Here is an 18,439-nt window from a genome sequence, read left to right on the forward strand (position 1 = left end):
GGGAGGTGGTGGGGGGTATTTAAGGGTTATAGCTGAACTGTTTTGTACGTACACATGCTTTACGGCCTAGCGGATGGCAGTTAGGATATGGAGAAAATCCTTTGTTTCTTCTCGTTTGTAATATATGCTTTTACAGTTCTCCGACTATGAATATTGATGTACATACTGCTACTTGCGTGGAGACCTTATGGGAAGAATAGTGTACTCTAATATGTCACGTAAGCATGGTATGTGTATCATATGGACAAAAGACGGAAAAAAACCCAATAAAGTTTGTTTTTAAAAAAGCACTAGGAAGCATTGCGACACAAAGGAGAAAGGACACGCTACCTTATATACTATGGAAAATAGGAAATTACATCAGAAATGGGAGTTTCCATTTTGGATTGGGAAAAAACTGGTATGTGAAGAAGGCAAAGAGGCCATCTTAGATGGGGCAGGACATAATTATGTAGAGGGAATTCTGGCAAACAGAATTCCCAGGAATGAGATGGGCTAATGAATTGCCTCCAGCATGGCACTTTCAACGGAAGAATGGAGGCATGGGACATCCACTGGTGGACCAGACATCTACAGGTATGTTTTGACAGGGAGTGCAGTGGCTTTCCAGTCTTTGCCCGCTTTGAAGTGCTCTTGTGCCATTGCGCGTTCTGCCCACTCGAGGCAGCCTTGTGAAGCCATGTCAGGCTGGGCACTAGCGGCGCCATACTTCCTACAGCAAATCCAATAGTGAGAGTAACATTTCAAAATGAAATTCTTTCTGGAAGCTTGTACTGTCAAAACCAAGTGATCATAAAGACCTTTCTTTATAAGCCCTACCCATTCAACCTCCAAGCCGCTAAGAGCAGCCTTTCCTGAATATCCCAATGTAATAATGGAAAGGTTATTGGGGAAGGAACTGTTGGTAGCACCAACTCCATGAAATCAGAAGATACTAGGACGAGTGGGGCCATGATGGAGCAATCATCACTAATGATCCTCTCACTCCTCGTCTGAACCAGAAACCTCAAATTCAAGTGGACTGGGAGAAAGGTGTATAAGAGCCTTTGAAAGCATATGCAGTAGATTGTTATTTAGCCTCGCCTCACCCCTCCGAGCTCCCTCTGTTTTCCCCCTCGAACAAAACCTTGGCAAAAGAAAATTCTCCTGGTTGGCAAAAAGATCCAGAAGAAGACTTCCTCAAACCTGACAATGAGGAGAAAATACTGTTGGAGTCAGACAAAAATTCTGGGATGAAGGAAAGCTCCTGCTTAGTGAATGTGCATGTTTGTTCATCACTCCCTTAATGTGGATTGTTGAAATGGAGTTCATCTTCTTTTCTGCCCAGCAGAAAATCTGTTCTGAGATGATGGACAGAGTTTTCGATGGCGCACCACCCATGTCTGTTGATATCTGTCTTTGCAGTCATGTTGTCTGTTCTAATCAGGACATCTTTCCCAATTAGAAGAGCAGAAGATCCCATCACAGCTAGACAAATCACTTCCTGCTCTCTCCGGTTGGAAGAGAGAGTTCTGATAATGTGACCTTACAGCCTATAAAACTTGATACTTCATCCGGGCATCCCAACCCAGGCAACTGGGATCTATTGTCATAATCGCCCATACTGGAGATGCTTAAAGGATTTCTTTCAGCAAGTTGAGAGGGGTCTGCCACTACTTTTGTACTTGTTTTTTAAGGGGTGTCAAAGGAATCTCCAGGTCGTGGTCCTGGGACATAGTATTCCTGTGCTTCTTAATTTGCTGTAAATGGATCTTGGCCCACAGGACTACAAATACAGTTATTACTATGTCCCCTTGTACTTGCAATCATACTCTTGCCTTTGACAAGGATTGAGAGAGCAAATTCCTGGCATGATTTGGAATCTTGATTATCCTCTTCTCTGGTAAGGTTATCTTGTATATATTTGTTACAAATCTCGTTCCAATGAAATGTGAATAGATGTTACTTTTCCATGTTTTTCGAGAAACTGTGCTCTTTAAAGAACAGCATGCCTTTTTCATATTCGTTAACAACTGCTCTTTGGAGGGAGAATGACGAAGTCAGTCTTCTAGATATGGATTAGGAAGAATTCCTTCCTTGTGGAGTAATGCTGCCAGGGAAGCAGGGACTTTGTTGAATAATCTGGGAGGCAAATTTAACTGCGAAAGGAAGCAATCTGGTCTGGAAATGGACAAGATTCACTGCAAACCTCAAGCATCTGCATGGATCTGAATATGGAGATATGGATCTTGTGAGTCTAACATAGCCAGATACTCCTGTTGCATAACAATAGTGGTGATCTTCTTCAGAGACTCTATCAAGAAGTGTATTTTTGACACCAAAGTATTCACATTTTTCAAACGTAATAATGTCCAAAACCCCTCTGAAGTTTTCTTGAGCAGAAAAACAATCAAGTAGGTCCTTTTTCTTCCCCAAAGATACAGAAATTATGGCATCTTTCCTTGATAACTAAAATTATCCTTCCCACAATGCTTGGTGCTTTGAAACATTCCATGGAATGGGAGCAGGCATGGCTCTTGAATCTGGAGGAGAAGAGTTGAAGTACATGCAATAACTTCTCTTGATAATGTTTAGTGCCTACTGAACCACTACATCTTTTTCACAATTGGTGAGAAGCCTCTGCATCCGACCTTCAACAGCACATGTGTCAGCATCATCTGGACAATAGTCAGGACTTCTGCTTAGGTACTCCTGTCTGCCACAAATAGTGCGTCTTCATCATTGATTTCTTAAACTTAAATCTTTTTCCACAAGAAGAGATTTTTTTGTCAGATTTTCCATGAGACAACGTACCCTTATGTCACGAAATTCAATCAATCAAATCCTCAACAAAGAAGTCAACACCCCACCCCTCAGAACAGGCCATTCAGTTCAGGTGACCGAAACAGTAGTGGGGTGAAGGACTTTACAGGACCATCACATTTGCATGGTACCCAATATCCTCCAATGACCCAAACTGGTACTGTCCAGGACCTTATACTTCCATACCGAGGATGCAACTCCCACATTCATGACCTCCTTTGTTAGTACGGGGTCGTAGACAGGCCAAAGGAAAATAAAAGGCCACAACAAAACTCCAGTGGGTAAACAGAACAGAGAATATACAAATGGTGCTGAGGAGTAAGTGGAAGGAATCCCAGCACAACAGGATCTAAATTTGGAGATTTCTAAATTTAGAGGTTAACCAGACAGACTAGTTCCTGACTAATATTCAACCAATTGTACTCAAAAAGGCACTTGGTTTTGTCCCAACCCCTTGGACAGAGATTTTCAATATATGGGTAGAATTGGCCGTGGTCTTCCAAAAGGTTTGACTGAGAGCATTCTTCTAGGACTCCCACAATCTTTATTGGGATATTACAAAACAGGGCTTTGGAATAAATCTACATTCCTACCGCCTGCGAGTTCCATACCACCACAAACAGCAACTTTTGAGGAATCGGTCGTTAAGCAAGTTATGTCAGACGCGGACTTTCTGATCCCTTTTTCTGCAGGAAGGGGCTCATGTCTGAGATGGTGCGCTGATGATCAGTATGTTGTCCCATTGGTTCATGAGGTGAGTCCTTGAAGTTTAAAACAGAATGTCCACGTTCAAACATGATACTAATAATTCCTTAAAAGTGAGAATATACAGCCTTACTGTAGTGCTCCATCTAGGAGGCACTCAATGTAAAGTAGGGTAAGTAGAAGCAAATTATAAGGCATACAAAACACTTGCACTTGAGCGTGCTTTCCTGTATGGTGCAAGTTTGCAGTGGGGCAAAAAATGGTGTTTACACTTTAAAATTTGAGACAAGTGTAATATTGGAACTGACAGCCTTGAAGCCATTGGTAACTGTTCGGTCTTATCTTAAATTACAGGCTAATCGCTTGGGAATGAATTCCAAGTATTGCTAAGCTAGTGTATTTGTAGTTTGTCTGCACATTTACCCGGTTCATCTTAGTAGAGATTAGAACTAGAGCACAAGTACACTATTTGATAGGTCTGTGATCCTGATGAACGCCAGTGTCGTTGTATGTGGCTACTCAATCTGGCCGAAACATGTTAAGCTTCAAAATGAGTGTTTACTGGTCATCATCCTTATCATGTCCCTTCAGTTTTTATCTTGCCAGGGTTATAAAGGCATTCAGCAAACCTCCTAGGGAATTTTATTTTCACTTTCTCAGACTCTTTACCAAACATTAATCATTCTCTTGTCATAAAAGGTTTCCAAATGGGCTTCTGACTGAGAGAGTCCACTCAAATTACCATATGGGAGTTGCGAGTGGTGAGCAGGTAACTGATGAAGAACGCCACCTAGGTGAGTGAGTGAGGGCTTGGGTCCTTTTTAATGAGAATCCTCTAGCAGACCTCTATCGAACAACTAGTGGTATCAATTTTGGTTCCAATCTCTGCTGGAATAATTGATTTTTGTTTAAGATTTTGTAAGAGTCTCAACTGAACCAAAAGTTTTCAAAAACGTGCCTTTATATACAAAGGTATGTCTTTCCATCTTTGAAAACGTTTATTTCCATTACATCAAGTTGATCTCCAAAAAGTTTTTCCCTTCAAAATAGATCTTCAATAAAGAAGATTTATCTGACGTGTCAGCTTTCCAGTCCTTCATCCAGAGATTCCTTCTGGCCAAAACTGGCGTCCCTGAAGTCATAGCATGAAATCTTGTAACATTACAGGAAACATCTGAAAGGAACCTTGCTTGCTGTTCCATATGAAGCAAAAGATCAGAACAATTATCTCCTTCCTGCATGGCAGCACATAAGGTCTCAAAAGTCTTTGACAAAAAAACAGTGTTGAATAAGCAGTATACGTTCAAGCTCCGAGCACCAAGCTGTTTGCTGAAAACAACATTTTCAACACACTCTCCTCTTTACATGCACCAGATCCAAAGGAGAACAACTATCTGAACTGGCCAAAGTATGACTGATTATGGTATCTAACATGTTCCATTTTAACAGAATGTGGAAGAATATCCTATTTGGGAATTTTAGAGTGCTCCACAAATTTTCACTTTCGAAGAATCAAATTCTTCAACTTACTAAGAAGAGGCAGAGTCAAAGATGGTGGCCTGTCACATCGAGGAAACAAATCTTCCAAGTTCTCCAAATTAGGCACTGGAGGAAATCATAAATTGTCTCCTATGTGGCTTAAGGCTTGTACCACCTCCACTATTTCAATATATTTTTCAGGGGAGGATGAACTGGAACCCACCCTATCTAAATCTGTGGGAGGTTCCCTGGGATGAAGATCTCAAGGATTGAAACTCAGACAGGTCCTGGTGTTCTAACCTAATAAACTGAGCTACTGGCACTCATCCTGGAGGGTTACTTTGACTTTTCCCCTCCACATCTCCAGCAAACATAAGCCCTCTGAGAAAACAAAGGTTTTTATAGAGGCAATAAAGGCTTGTAAAAGCATCTACTGATTGGCAACCAATAAAAGGATAAGGGTCAACTTGCTGTGCTTGATACCCTTTGGTATCGCTTTGTTCGCTCTAAGTTGGCATGGTATGCCCAGACGTGGGTCCCTTGCTCACTTTGCCACTGGATTCAAGCTAGCCGGGCTGTTGACTGCTGATTAGCCTGAAACCAGTCCCCGGAATGCTAGTTTACGGTCCATGGTAACAATGGCTTGGCAGTTCGGGCTGGACTGTTCCCATGAGGTACAGGGTCAGACTGATTTGCATATGGCCATGTCTGAACTGGGGTGGTGGAGTGAGCTAAAGAATGATGATGGATTAAACCCAGATCAGTTGACTGGGGGTGAGTGTTTGATTTGCTTCAAAGTTCCGTCCATCATCCCCTTTGGTATTGCTTTGTTCGCCCTAAGTTGGCAGGGTATGCCCAGACGTGGGTCCCTTGCTCACTTTGCCACTGGATTCAAGCTAGCCAGGCTGATGCCGGCTGATTAGCCAGAAACCGGTCCCAGGATGCTTGTTTCTGGTCCAGGGAAGACATGGCTTGGCAGTTCGGGCTGGACTGTTTCCATGAGGCACAGGGTCAGACTGATTTGCATATGGCCATGTCTGAACTGGGGTGGTGGAGTGAGCTAAAGAACGATGATGGATTAAACCCAGATCAGTTGACTGGGGGTGAGTGTTTGATTTGCTTCAACGCTCCGTCCATCATCCCCTTTGGTATCGCTGTGCTTGACTCATGGCCCTGTTCATATAGTGACCAGTGCTTCCTCACGAACCTGTTTAGGCGCTATTGATGGAGCAAGGATTCGCACGTAAAGCGACTTGCTCACATTCAAGAACCTCGCCTAATCTATAATGTTATTAATCAACCTGTTTGTCATTAATATTGCACTTTCACACTACACGCGGGTGTCCCAGAGATGCTTGCCTATGTGTCTATTAATCCTAATGAGGCTTGCATACGACAGAATCGCTGCTTCGCAGAAATCCAGTCTGCGCATGCGTCGGTCATACCCATGTGATGTGACGCACTCGTAGTTCTGGAGGGATTTTTCGCTCATGCGCAGTATTGCTAAAATGGCCGCTTTGTCTTTGACATGCTCTCTGCTTGCTACTGCCGCTTTAGTCTAGCTGTCTATTTCTGACTAAAACCCTAATGCTATAGATATTATAAAGTAAGGGGTGCAGTGCAGCTAATCATGGTGTACAGTGTATTCATTTTTTCTATGTTTCTAATTTGTTTTCGCTTACTTTTCATGTACCGCGTATCTATGGGCCTGGGAGTGGGGAGCCGCTCCATCTTTGAAACCCATGTCACCCTAATAACGTGATGAGGGAAAACCCGCACCGCGCAGAAGCAAAACCAAGCCAGCTGGCTTCTGAAGCTGAGATGCGCCTGGGAAAGTCTTACTTGTACCGGGAGAAGATTTCGGCTGACCTAAAACTGATACAAATGTATATAGTTTATGTGTATTCTATTGTTTTACACCTTTCTCATGCCATGGGAACTGGAATGTAAGGGGTGGGTACGAAAATTGAATATTAATTATGGGAACACGGAATTTTAGGTGGTGACAGTGACCTAACCGCCACTCCTGACCAATCCTAAGTTGGGGATCATGTCACTTGCAACATTTGTGGGTGGTCTAGGGACCCGAAAATGGTATAACTAGCCTAGTTTTAGCTAGAGAAATCGTCCGACTTGTCCGAGTAGCTGACCTGTCACCGACCCTACGAACTCTATAGGTGATTGATACAGAGAGCTGCGGAGCACTTTGTCCGTAATTTCCACAAACTCCAAGGGGTGGAATAGTCTTAAGTGCTGGCGAAGCACTTTGCTGGGAGATTCGAGAACCCAATCGGGGTTACTGGCGGATTCCGTGCAGAGAGGGAGTAGCGCAGGCGTTGCATCCGAAGCTGCAGGTGTTGGTCGTGCCCTTTGGTGAGCCCAGTCCTGATCCAAATCCTGAGGGGTATCCTGTCCTGACTGTCCATGAGCTGTACCTGCTCGCCTATTGGCATCCTAAGTCCTTGAGGGTCCTTGTCCTCGCCTTTCCCCAACTGACCTGTGGCCAGGGTTAGTTAGTCCTCATTCCCTTCCTAGGTAAATATAATTGTGGGTGTCCGTCTATCTATTCTCTTTCCTTCTTTTCCTTTTAATAAAGCATCCTTGCCCATGGTATTCTCTCTGTCATCTCCATTAGACTTATATGCAAAACTGTTTATTAGCTATGTTCCATTTTTCCCCTACCTATAGGACATTATTGAAACTGTTTACCAAATTAGTGTGATCTAATTTTATTTGTGTTTAGAATCTATGCTTAATTAGCAGTTAGACTAAGGTCAGTTTGAATCACTTGTAGGACTTTAGCAATTCACTGATTATTATGTTTTAAACTCACCTACCTTAGTATAAGCCTGAAAACTGAATAGCATGTTCCCTGTTACCCTTACCCAGTAGTTTTCCACTCACACTCAATGGTGCTTGCTCTCATTCACAGTTACATTATAGTTATAATCCTGATTATTGATATTCTAATCTGTATTAGTTTTATCCTCATGGCATTCTGATTTTAAACTTATTATATAAAAACTTTAAAACCCTTCAGGTGTCTGTGGTCATTACAAAAGGTATAAAGTGCTATTAAATGTATAAAGTATTTTGGTTATGCTTATCTTCTGTCCACTGCTAGCTCCTGATCCGTCAGGAAAATAGGTACCTGTGGTAAGTCAGGTACTCTGGTAATAGTGGTAAGAAAACACATAGAATTACTGATGGTGGTGTGTAAACTCGCCCGATTCACAAAAATACTGTCATAAACACGTCATAGGCCCAAGTGCGTGAAATCTGGTAAAACAAAGAGTCGGGCGACCTGCGCGCTCTATAACTATAACCCTTCTGCTCTGTCAGCTTTCCATTCTTGAATGTTATATTAAGTGCAGAAGTAGTTGGGCCGTTTTGCTTTAGGAGGCACACATGTGGAGTGGCAGCAATCTAAAACTTTGGATAATGACTGATTACACCTAAGTGTTCGTAAAATGCACCGAGTCCCAATCTGATGGTCTTGCTACATTATTGTTAGGTAGTTCACTTTGTAAAAGACGGTAAAAAATCGATCATCAAACTCATGTGGATGTCTGCTTTTTCTGACGAGATTTCACGTAAATGCATCAAACTAGGCAGAAGCTGTCAGACACACATACAATACAGAATCCATAAAATCAAAATTCCCATAGGGTGCACTGTGTTTAAAACATGACTTCCCACTTTGAAGCTTTTGACATTTTTTTTAGGATGCTTGATGGCCACTTTTCTCCTTAAACGAATCTCCAAGCTCCTTCCTCCATTCATCGTGCTTAGGTTGGACTCCTTCAAATCTATCGGCTGCTCTGCAGTCCATTTTAGACTTAGAATAGAAAGCCAGAAGGCAGGAAATTTCCGACTGGAACCACACCTATTAACTTCCCCTTCCTTAAAATGGATGGCAAACGTTAACCTTTCAGTCGTGCAGCCTTCTTCCAGAATTATAGGTGTAACATTGTGTTACACGTTTGAACGCTGCATGGCTTGACTTGAGCTGTGCGCAGTGGTATATGCGCCCCATTACACCGCCTCAGTGTGCCCAGGTGGACTTTCTGAGCACAGACGTGATATCTGTTGTTCTCGTTTGCAATTCGTCAGACGTAATTCTTGCCACATGGTATTGCTGAGGCCCACTGCAAGGCAGAATGTATCCACAGGGAAACCCTTAAGCACCAAAAACAGACCGAGGTAAAGATTTCTTTTAAAGAAACACAAATTACATATAAATTGTCTCGAATAGAAAACCCGTGGCTAATCCTAAGTGCCTCAATGAAAATGGTCAGTGTCATGGTGCACACCTCTTTTTGGCCTATTATCAGCCTGCGCTGTAATTTTCATGCACTCCACACTCTGAACTGAGGCACGTCTCAGCACTTCGACTGTAGTCCAGTAACTATACAGACCCTACATATACCGCCTTCCCTATGTTCACAATGTGAACTCGCAATACAAAACATGTCATACTGCACACCTCCTAGGGCCTATTTTCGCTTCGTAGTGTACTCAAGGTACAGCATTAAAGTCAGATACATTCAGGAGTGTGTACTTTTCGAGTAGCGCCCACTGTGAGGTGACCTGCCTCTCAGCACTTGGACTTTAGCCCAGTAACTATACAGGGGCCATATATAACTCCTTTTCCATGATGAGAGGGTTAGCCCACTATACAAAGCATGTCACACTATGGTCAATTATCAGCCCATGATGTAAGCGAGATGTGCAGCTTATAAATCAGATAGAAACATAAGAGTGCACTTTCATGTGGCATGTAATGTGAGCTGAGCTGCCGCTCTGCACTTGGATTATGCCCACTGACTATGGCGGGCCAATACCCATGGTAGAAGGTTGTTCTGCAACAAGAGTGGATGTTCCATAACAATTTGGAACCACTTTCGTTGGACAATTAGTTTGCTCAAGGGAAAACGAGCACTACAGGGAATTTTCCAATGCTTTATAGGAAAAAATAGTTGTTCCAATGGTTGTTTCAATTGTGGGATTCATAGTTGTGTCTTGTAGTTTTTATGGACTATTTCTCAATTTGGTTTCTTTAGCAAATAATTCCCTAACACGACTGTTGTTTAAAAAGTTGCTGCCTGACTATTTTCTAGCTAGTTTTTAGGACTTATCTTTGGGACAGACTTAGCTCTTTAACAAGACTATGGTTTTTCCATAAATTCCATATATTATATACATACGAATTGGGGGTTTTGGACAGAAGGCTTCATCCATTGGTCAGTTTAATTGCATTCACATATTGCTTTCACCCAGTGCATAATACATCAATAGGGAATGGGGGTCACTTTACACACTGTCTCTATACACTTTGTGTGACTGCACAATGCCTGTGCATATTGTTTACATCCACCTAAAAATAGTTCCTTTATCCCAGTGATGAACCTTGTTCCAAGTGTGCTTTTTAATTGTATTTATTTTTATTTTACTTTTAAATAGCGGCTAGTTATTTTGTCTGCATTTCAAGTACCCAAAAACGAAAGGACTAGCTAAGTTACTAGGCTTTTATATTCAATCTAAATATAAACATCGGCTAACTGGTTAACATGCCAAACGCAGCAGAGACTCAATGGACTTGTAAATGACAGTTATATTAATGAAGTATTATCACAGGTAACCCTCCCAGGCTGAAACATTTCAGATTCATCTACTAAGATGACACCCCGGGTTTGCTGTGCACCCTTGGCCTCTCATGCATGTAGCATGAGTAAATGGTGGATGGTTGTTTTTGACACTCATCTCCATGCCACCTCTGGTTAAAGTTAGGAGGGCCTATCATTGGCATTTGAAGGCATCTCGAGGGCAGCGAGAAGTGGCAATATTTGCACAAAGACGGCGACATCTTCTTGGCAAACTCGGCACCTGCATACAACAGTGTATCAGCTTCCACTCTAAATACAACTCGACATTGTAGGCGATAAAGATACTGGGGCTGGTCAACGGGGAACTCCAAGACTATGTTTAGACACCTAATTTAGCATGGTTGCTGACTTAATAATACCCGGATGATGAGGCAACTCTTTACAAGGCATAACCCTGATATCGCGATGTTACAAGACACACTCTTACACCCTAGAACACAAACTTCCTCTGCAGTAAAGTGGGAAGCCCACGGGGATTATTCCTCTCACAATGACCATTCTAGAAGTGTTGTAACCTTCATTTGTAAAACTGAAAACTACTTTCAAACCCATAAAAGGATCACAGACACTTTTGGCAGATTCGTCAGCGGAGAGAGCCATTATAAATACACCTGGTCCATATACAACCCCCACTGACTTCTTTGACATTGTCTATAAAAAAGTAATGAACTACAAACATCTCACACAATATAGGGAAGCGGTTTAAATTCATTTCTAAATGTACAACTAGACAGATCTGTGCAGACTCCAATATTCCCCTCACAAATTGCAAATAAGGCAAATGAATGACTTTATCTATACTTTGCGAAATCGACACCCCTCCGAAAAACTCTCCACATACTGTTCCTCAGTCTCCAATTCAAGCTCTTACATAGAATATAGGCTAATATTGTCAATCCTAATGTGTTGAATACAAAATACAAAGTTGCTCCTCACAACGTTCACTGATCTCTCACTAATACTTCTGATGCAACAAAGCCAGCCGCAACCAAAGAAAACAATTGACATTAGTGTGGAGCGATGGAGCAGTCAGAAGCCAACTAAATATGCATTTCTTTATTGAAGACAATAAACCGCTGTTACATCAATGGCCAGTGATGACATTAGAGCCCCCGGACTGGACAACCTCACCACAGAACAATATGAAGAATACAATGAATTTGTGTATTATTAATATATGGTATTTACAGCACTATGGAAGGGTAATAAGACCTATATGGTTCAAGTGTAATTATTAAATGCACCACACACGGAATATATTGCAGACAAAGTAATACAATATTTACTCTGCCAATTTGAATCTGCCTTTTTCAGAAAATTTGTAAGCAAAACTTTGCAAAGTCTCGAGGATCTGTCAGTGACTTTTGACAGCATTAACCAGGAAGCGTTCCGTAGTGTTCTTGTCCCTGAGATGCAAATTAGTTTCACAAGACATAAATTAGAGTCACAAGATGTAAAAAAGAGTCACGAGATGCAAATAGAGTTGAAGATCTTAAGTAACGTGAGAGCCTTTGGCTCATCACTCACATTCAGTGAGTCCTTCGCTCTTTGTCAGTTTCTGTCTTTTTGCAGGGCCTCTGAAATAGCCTCCTGCCCCAGATGTTTCTCAACATACCAGGAACCAGTGGAAGTGTGCTATTGGGGCATTTAGTGCCGCGAGTTCCTAGCTCCATCTCGGGCCTGGGAAGGACCAAAGCAACTTGAGAGAGGGGCATCATGGTGCCACCTGCAGAACAGGCATAGTAATGGAGTTTGTCTGTAGGGCCTGTGAAGTCTCTTAATGGCCCTCAACATGTGCGAGGATTTACTGAGAGATGTTGCATTGAATTAAAACTATCATCGAAAAGGTCAGTTATATTATGCCGATTTGTATAGCGCACTAATCACCTGTGAGGGTATCCCATAACTTAGCTAGAGAGCGGACGGAGGAACCCCGGAGGTTATTTGAAAAGCCGGGCTAGTGAGTTGGTTTGGAAAAATGGTATGATAGGCATTCTGCAAGGCACAATTAGTCGCTTTCAGTTGGGTGGTAATATTATTTGTAGTCAGTATTTGGAAACTTTTGTGACATAGTACAATATAACCTTTAGCTGTGGTTAGATGCATCTTAAGATCTAGGGATGACAAAAGGTTATGCGGAATCACTTTTATTAATTACATTGCTTAAAATGAAATCGAAATCTCGTCAAAATATTTTGTTTTGAGAGGTGGATGGCCTATGGGAGAAAATGCTAAGCATTTAAAATGTGTAGAGCAGTGAGCTGAAGGCAGCCATCTTGTGTAAAGCACAGTTTCTGATTTCAGGGAGGAATAACATGGAGGGTACCACTGAGTGATATCCAGTACTCTTCTCAGCTCACTGAAGCTGTGTTTCCCCAATCACCCCACGTCACCCACCTGTGCATTCTGAACTTGATAGTGTTGGTGTAGTTAACGTGAGCCCATGGGCCAATCACAAACTAATACAATGATTTGAAAACTGGAAACACATTTCTAGCTACGAGGTGTCCTTGTAACAAGGAGTCACAGGGTCACACGACTAACTGCCGAGGCGACAAAATGAACACACAACTTCCTAACTCCGATATCCGATATCTCGTACATCTCCCCAATCTGCCCAGCCTTGCTACAAATGATACATTCGTGGTTCATAAGAAACAGAAATAGTTTTCGCTTTACGTGTGCCTCCCAACATTCGGCTTTTTTGAGCATGCGTGAATAGACGCCATCACTAACTGTGGTGCTTTCTGCAGGCTGGTGGCTTTCCACCTGTTACTGAGCTTACCATGGTAACTGGAGTCTCATTCCGCGTGTGGCGATTTGTTGTCTTTAGAGTTGTGGCCCTGTTCTCGCTCGGGGAGCTACACCTTGCTCTTGGAGCGGCTGATGTGTGATTTGATGTTTGGGGCATAAAGCCTGAGGGGGTGCCAGTGACGCACGTATGTGTATGTTATTGTTATTGACGTGTGTGATGGTGTGTGCAGGGCATTGCTGGATATAAGACAAGAATTCAGTGTGTGTTTTTCGGAACTGTGTGTGGTGGTTTGTAAATAGTCCGTGCTGCTTTGAGCAGTATGGTGTCTGCTATGTCGTGGCTCTTGTCGATGTACAAAGATGGTCTGTCGCATGTTTTCTGTGTTGAATGTATGTGTGTTATTTTCCCGTGATTACGCCTGTTGCGAGGCGCGTGATACACATCTGAGGTCGCAGTCACAAGCCTCCAACCATATTCCACATTTAGTCATCTGAAACTAACAAAAATGGTGAATATAACATAATCATGATCGAAATAACGAGGAGCGGCAGCTAAAAGACTTTGTTGATGTTTCGTTGGGAGATAAAAACCTAACTGATCCAATTTTACACATAAATAAACATTTCTATATATGGAACTGGAAATGCCACATTCTTATGTAATGCGCAGCGCAGTAAAAAGCTAATAACCTATGGAAGGAATAGTTCAATAACCTTTTTCTTTTTCTCATGATTAATTCTGGGGCCGTCCTGTTTCTAAGAGATTCCACCTTTGGCAAACTAGAGGCCACATAACAATAGAAGATGACATAATTAGCCCAGGGTCACACCTGTTACTCAAGTGCAGATTAGAATACAGATCCCAAGTGATTACTCACTAGAACCATGTCTGTGTAAACTATATAACAATGCATGCTAATCAGACGGTAGTCCCACTTCCCACCTGTATAACAGCCACTTTAAATTCACACCCTAAACTTGTAGCTCCAGGTTAAAGTAATGAGTCTACTTGTAATGCAATCAAACCTGACAGCTTACACCGAGGAGAATTCAGGGTGTGAATTTTGGATTCACCAAAGGGACTTGAAATCCTCCGTTTCAGTTCGAACTTCTGGCGATCAAAAAGAAAACTTCAAATATATGCAGGTGTCTGAGAGTTCAGACTATGATGCCAAGAAGGTCATGGCCTCTGTGACGAGACTGCCAAAGGAATGACAAGTCTGTCTCAATCGGTATTAGTAGGAAGAACAGGGCGAATGTCCAAAAGAAAACAGCCAGGTTAGAACTGCAGCATATAACCGGGGGAGGGCCACAACCGAAGCAAACCAGAATACTAATGAGAATGGAACAGATCAGAAGAAGCGATGAAAATGGAACAGGACATCCCCAGAACTGGACTATAAAAGAGATAAGAACTGAAAAAAAAGCCAGTAAGTTATTAAAAATGGAACACAGCCAGGACAGAAACAAAATAAGAACGGAATCTGCCTTTTAAATATAAAAGAAGAAAAAGATGTCTATCAAAAAAGTGAGAAAAACAAAAAGTGAGAATACACAAAACAAGAAAAATAAAATCGTTTGAAAGAAGTTTGGAAAAAACAGACAATATTAGAGTAAAGGTACCAGAATGGAAGAGGATAGAGACAGAATATTTTAGGTTAAGAGATGGGCATGGACTAGAAACCGTCTGAAGTTAAGGATAGTAGAATGGGTTAACACTACGATAAGGGGTGAGGTAAGAGATTGCCCCCAGATCTTGGGATAGGGTAAGGGAAAACACTTAACCCCTGTTTAGGATAATGGTTAGTTTGTGACTCGGGATCAGTGTTGGGGGCGGGGGGAGGGGTTACAAGTACAGGTGTAGGGTTATGGTTAAGGAGTCTTGCTTGGGGGTGAGTGAAATGCATGTAGAGTCAGTTACGTATACATGTCAAGTTGCATGATTTCATTGAGAAAAAAAGTATTCCTATACCAGACTAGACAGCAGTTTAATGACTGAGTCAGACAGAACTGTTCCAGAACAGACTGGGAGAGAACTGGGCAGGAAACATAACTGTGCTAGAAATGACAGCAAAACAGAAAAATTATATAAATGGAACTGAACCTGGCCAATAACAAAGCAAGTGCACAACTACCACAGAACCAGATGGGAACAACCTGAATAACAACGGAACTGGAGTTGAATCAGAACCATAACTAGTGTCAGAAATGCACATACACAGAGCTGTGCTAGAAAAGGGACAAAACCAGGACAATAATAGAAGTGGAGCAAAACTTGATCACTGCAAAAATAAAACAGAATCAGAAGAGACCTAGAAACTGATAGGAGCCAGATGTGCAAGAACTGGGACCGCGCAGTGATAGAACAGGATGAGAACCAGAACTAATATGTAACGGAAACATAAATAGACTGGCGCCATCTAGGAAAACCACGTGGGCCATTAACATATAGGAACTGGGCCAAACCAAGACCAGAACAGAACCCAGATAAGGATAGAACTGAAACAGATTTAAAAGAGTCTTTGTTGCTGGGATAGACCTGGAGCAGTGACAGAACTGGAACAGAACCAAATGAGCTTCAGAAATGGGAGGACTAGACAGACTAGAACTGGCCTACTGGGAAATCAATCAGAACCCTATGTCTGGACTGACAGGCTAGTGCGTGGGCCATTGTTTTGGCTCTTTGTGGACCAGTTTGGTCTGGTTGGACGATTTTTACGGTTGATTTCCTTGAGATTAAAATGAACATTGTCTGCCGCAAGCACATATCCATGCAGTCTTCCATGCCTTGCATAACACCTATACAGCATGTCTTTAAAACCTCAAAACTGCCACAATTTGCAAACATGGTCACTTTTTAGAAACTAGAACATAACACACAATGGCAGAGTTTGAACAATACCACCACAGTGCCGTGGCCGTAAATGACCTATAATGGGGTCTACAAATAAAGCTGCCAGGCCAACAGGGCCAGCACCTTCAGTGAAAAGGATCCCTGTTAGACCCCTGGGAGACAGCGAGAACACTGCCAGACCTAGAACGAGACCAGAACCACAGTAGAACTACAGAAGTGCCAGAACTGGAGCTGAACGGGAAGTGTGCCAGAACTGGAACCGAACCAGAACCGTGCCAGAAGATGCATTACACTGGAAGGGGCAGTTTCATTGCTATGGGGCCAGCACATTCTCGTGACTTCAAATGAGAGTTTTGGGTGACAGCTTGCCAGGAGAATGAAGACAGGCTTAGATTGTATGTCCCTAATCGTGGAATGAGTGTGCAGGGAATAGAGGGCAGGTGCATGGGCTGGGTGGCATTGCACGGAAGGCAGCCATGCCATCATCCGCACGTATCTACAGACCTGGTACCGCACATATCTACAGACCTGGTACTCCTCCACCTCCACGATGAACTTCTCCTTCATGCTCCTCAGCTCTCCCTCCAGGTCCTGGCGGATCCTGTCCAGCTGCGCCGCCTCTCTCCGAAGCTCCCCCATCTCCAGGACTTGCAGCCTCTTCTCTTCCTCCACGCCTGCCAGGTCCTCCCCGCTGGCTCCTATCATGTCCTCCAGCTCCTCCACCTTGAGCTGGTACTGCCGGAAGGTTTCCTTCCAGGACTCGGAGACCTGCACGGCGTAGCTCTCCACCTCGTGCAGGGTCAGGCTGGGGGCGGCGCGGTGCTCCCGCCTCACCAGCTGCACGGTGAGGCCGAGCACGCCGCCCCGCAGCTCGGACACCTCGTGTTCGCAGGCCTCGGCCAGGGCCCGGTGCTCGGCCTGCAGCCGGAGCAGCAGCTCCTCCAGCGCCCGGCAGCCGTCCTCGGCCTGCTGGAGGTCGGCGCGGTGGCGGTCCAGCTCGCGGTCCAGCTCCGTGCGGATGGCCTGCACCTCCCCGCACAGCAGCTGCAGCAGCTGGAACTCCTGCCAGAGGCCGTCGCGCTCCACCTCGGCGCGGGACTTCTCCAGGGTCAGCTCCTCCACCTGCCGGCGCAGCTGCCAGATCTCGGCCTCGTAGCCCCGCTTCCACTCCACCTCGCGGCCCAGCCGCAGGCTCTCGATCTCGTCCACCAGGACCTGGTTCTCCTGCTCCAGCTGCCGGACCCGGGACAGGTAGACCCCCAGGCGGCTGTTGAGCTCCTGCAGCTGCACGGCCTGCTCGTCCATCACCACAGCTCTGGAGTGGAACATGGCTAGGTCTTTCCAGGAGGATGCTCTTTCTGCTCAGCAGAGCTGGTGTGGCACTTGTGCTGCTTCTGCTGCACCACTTGCCAGCACCGATGCCTTCGCCTGCACCCGCCACCAAGTTTGGAATAATAATCACTGGAAAAAGTTATACGAGGAGGAGTGAGCTTGGCACCAGGCCTCCTCATCAGCAGGGACAGATTCCATCCTCTGTTAGGACAAGGAGACACTGCCCTCTGCTGGAGCCCTGAGGGATACCGAGCGAAAAGAGGAAGCTGAATGAATCCAAGTGATTAGGAATGTGATTTTCTTTAAAACATAAATGGCATCACAATACACTAATTTCCATAGTTCGAACTGCAGACTGGGCTTGCTAAAAAGGAGTTGTCTAACTAAAAGCCTGAAGCTGAGACTCGAGTAGCTGACCAAAAACAGCGCGGATTGGTAGTTTTTTTTATAACTAAAGCGGCAAACCGGATACATTCAGTTTATAAGGCGGAAAACAAATCCCACAATTTGTGTCACATATTGATTTCACTGCTCTAATTTTTATCTCCAACTCCTGAAAGCTAGAGCATTATAATGTGAAAAGTAAAAACTAGAAATAATCCACTGTTTCATTGCAATTTATCAAGTCCAGTTTTTGATGAAGACCAACATTGAGTAGTCACATTGGTAAGGATAAATGCCAATGCGCGCATCGTTATTTTGACCAAACGTTTGCAAGAATAACTATTCAGAGGCGAAATTCTTAAGATAGATAATAAGCTGGCATAACATGCTTTAATGACACAGTTCAGCACATTCATTTCATTGACAAAAAAAGAATGAACGCCTGAGTAGCGCCCCAGGCTTG

At 43.6% G+C, this 18,439-nt stretch overlaps 1 protein-coding gene across 1 annotated transcript in view; it reads right to left on the reverse strand.

The window, feature by feature from the left end:
* The window catches only part of SYNM (synemin), a 131,836-nt gene extending 114,119 nt beyond the window's left edge, over positions 1 to 17,717 (reverse strand). The window contains exon 1 of the mRNA XM_086958076.1: positions 16,789 to 17,717. Within this exon, the coding sequence (XP_086814202.1) occupies positions 16,789 to 17,589 (801 nt within the window). The 5' untranslated portion in view covers positions 17,590 to 17,717. The remainder of the gene's footprint in view (positions 1 to 16,788) is intronic.
* Between the last annotated feature and the right edge of the window lie 722 nt (positions 17,718 to 18,439).

This window comes from Lissotriton vulgaris, chromosome 2_1 (assembly GCF_964263255.1).
Source record: "Lissotriton vulgaris chromosome 2_1, aLisVul1.2, whole genome shotgun sequence".
In the NCBI taxonomy this organism is placed as follows: domain Eukaryota; kingdom Metazoa; phylum Chordata; class Amphibia; order Caudata; family Salamandridae; genus Lissotriton; species Lissotriton vulgaris.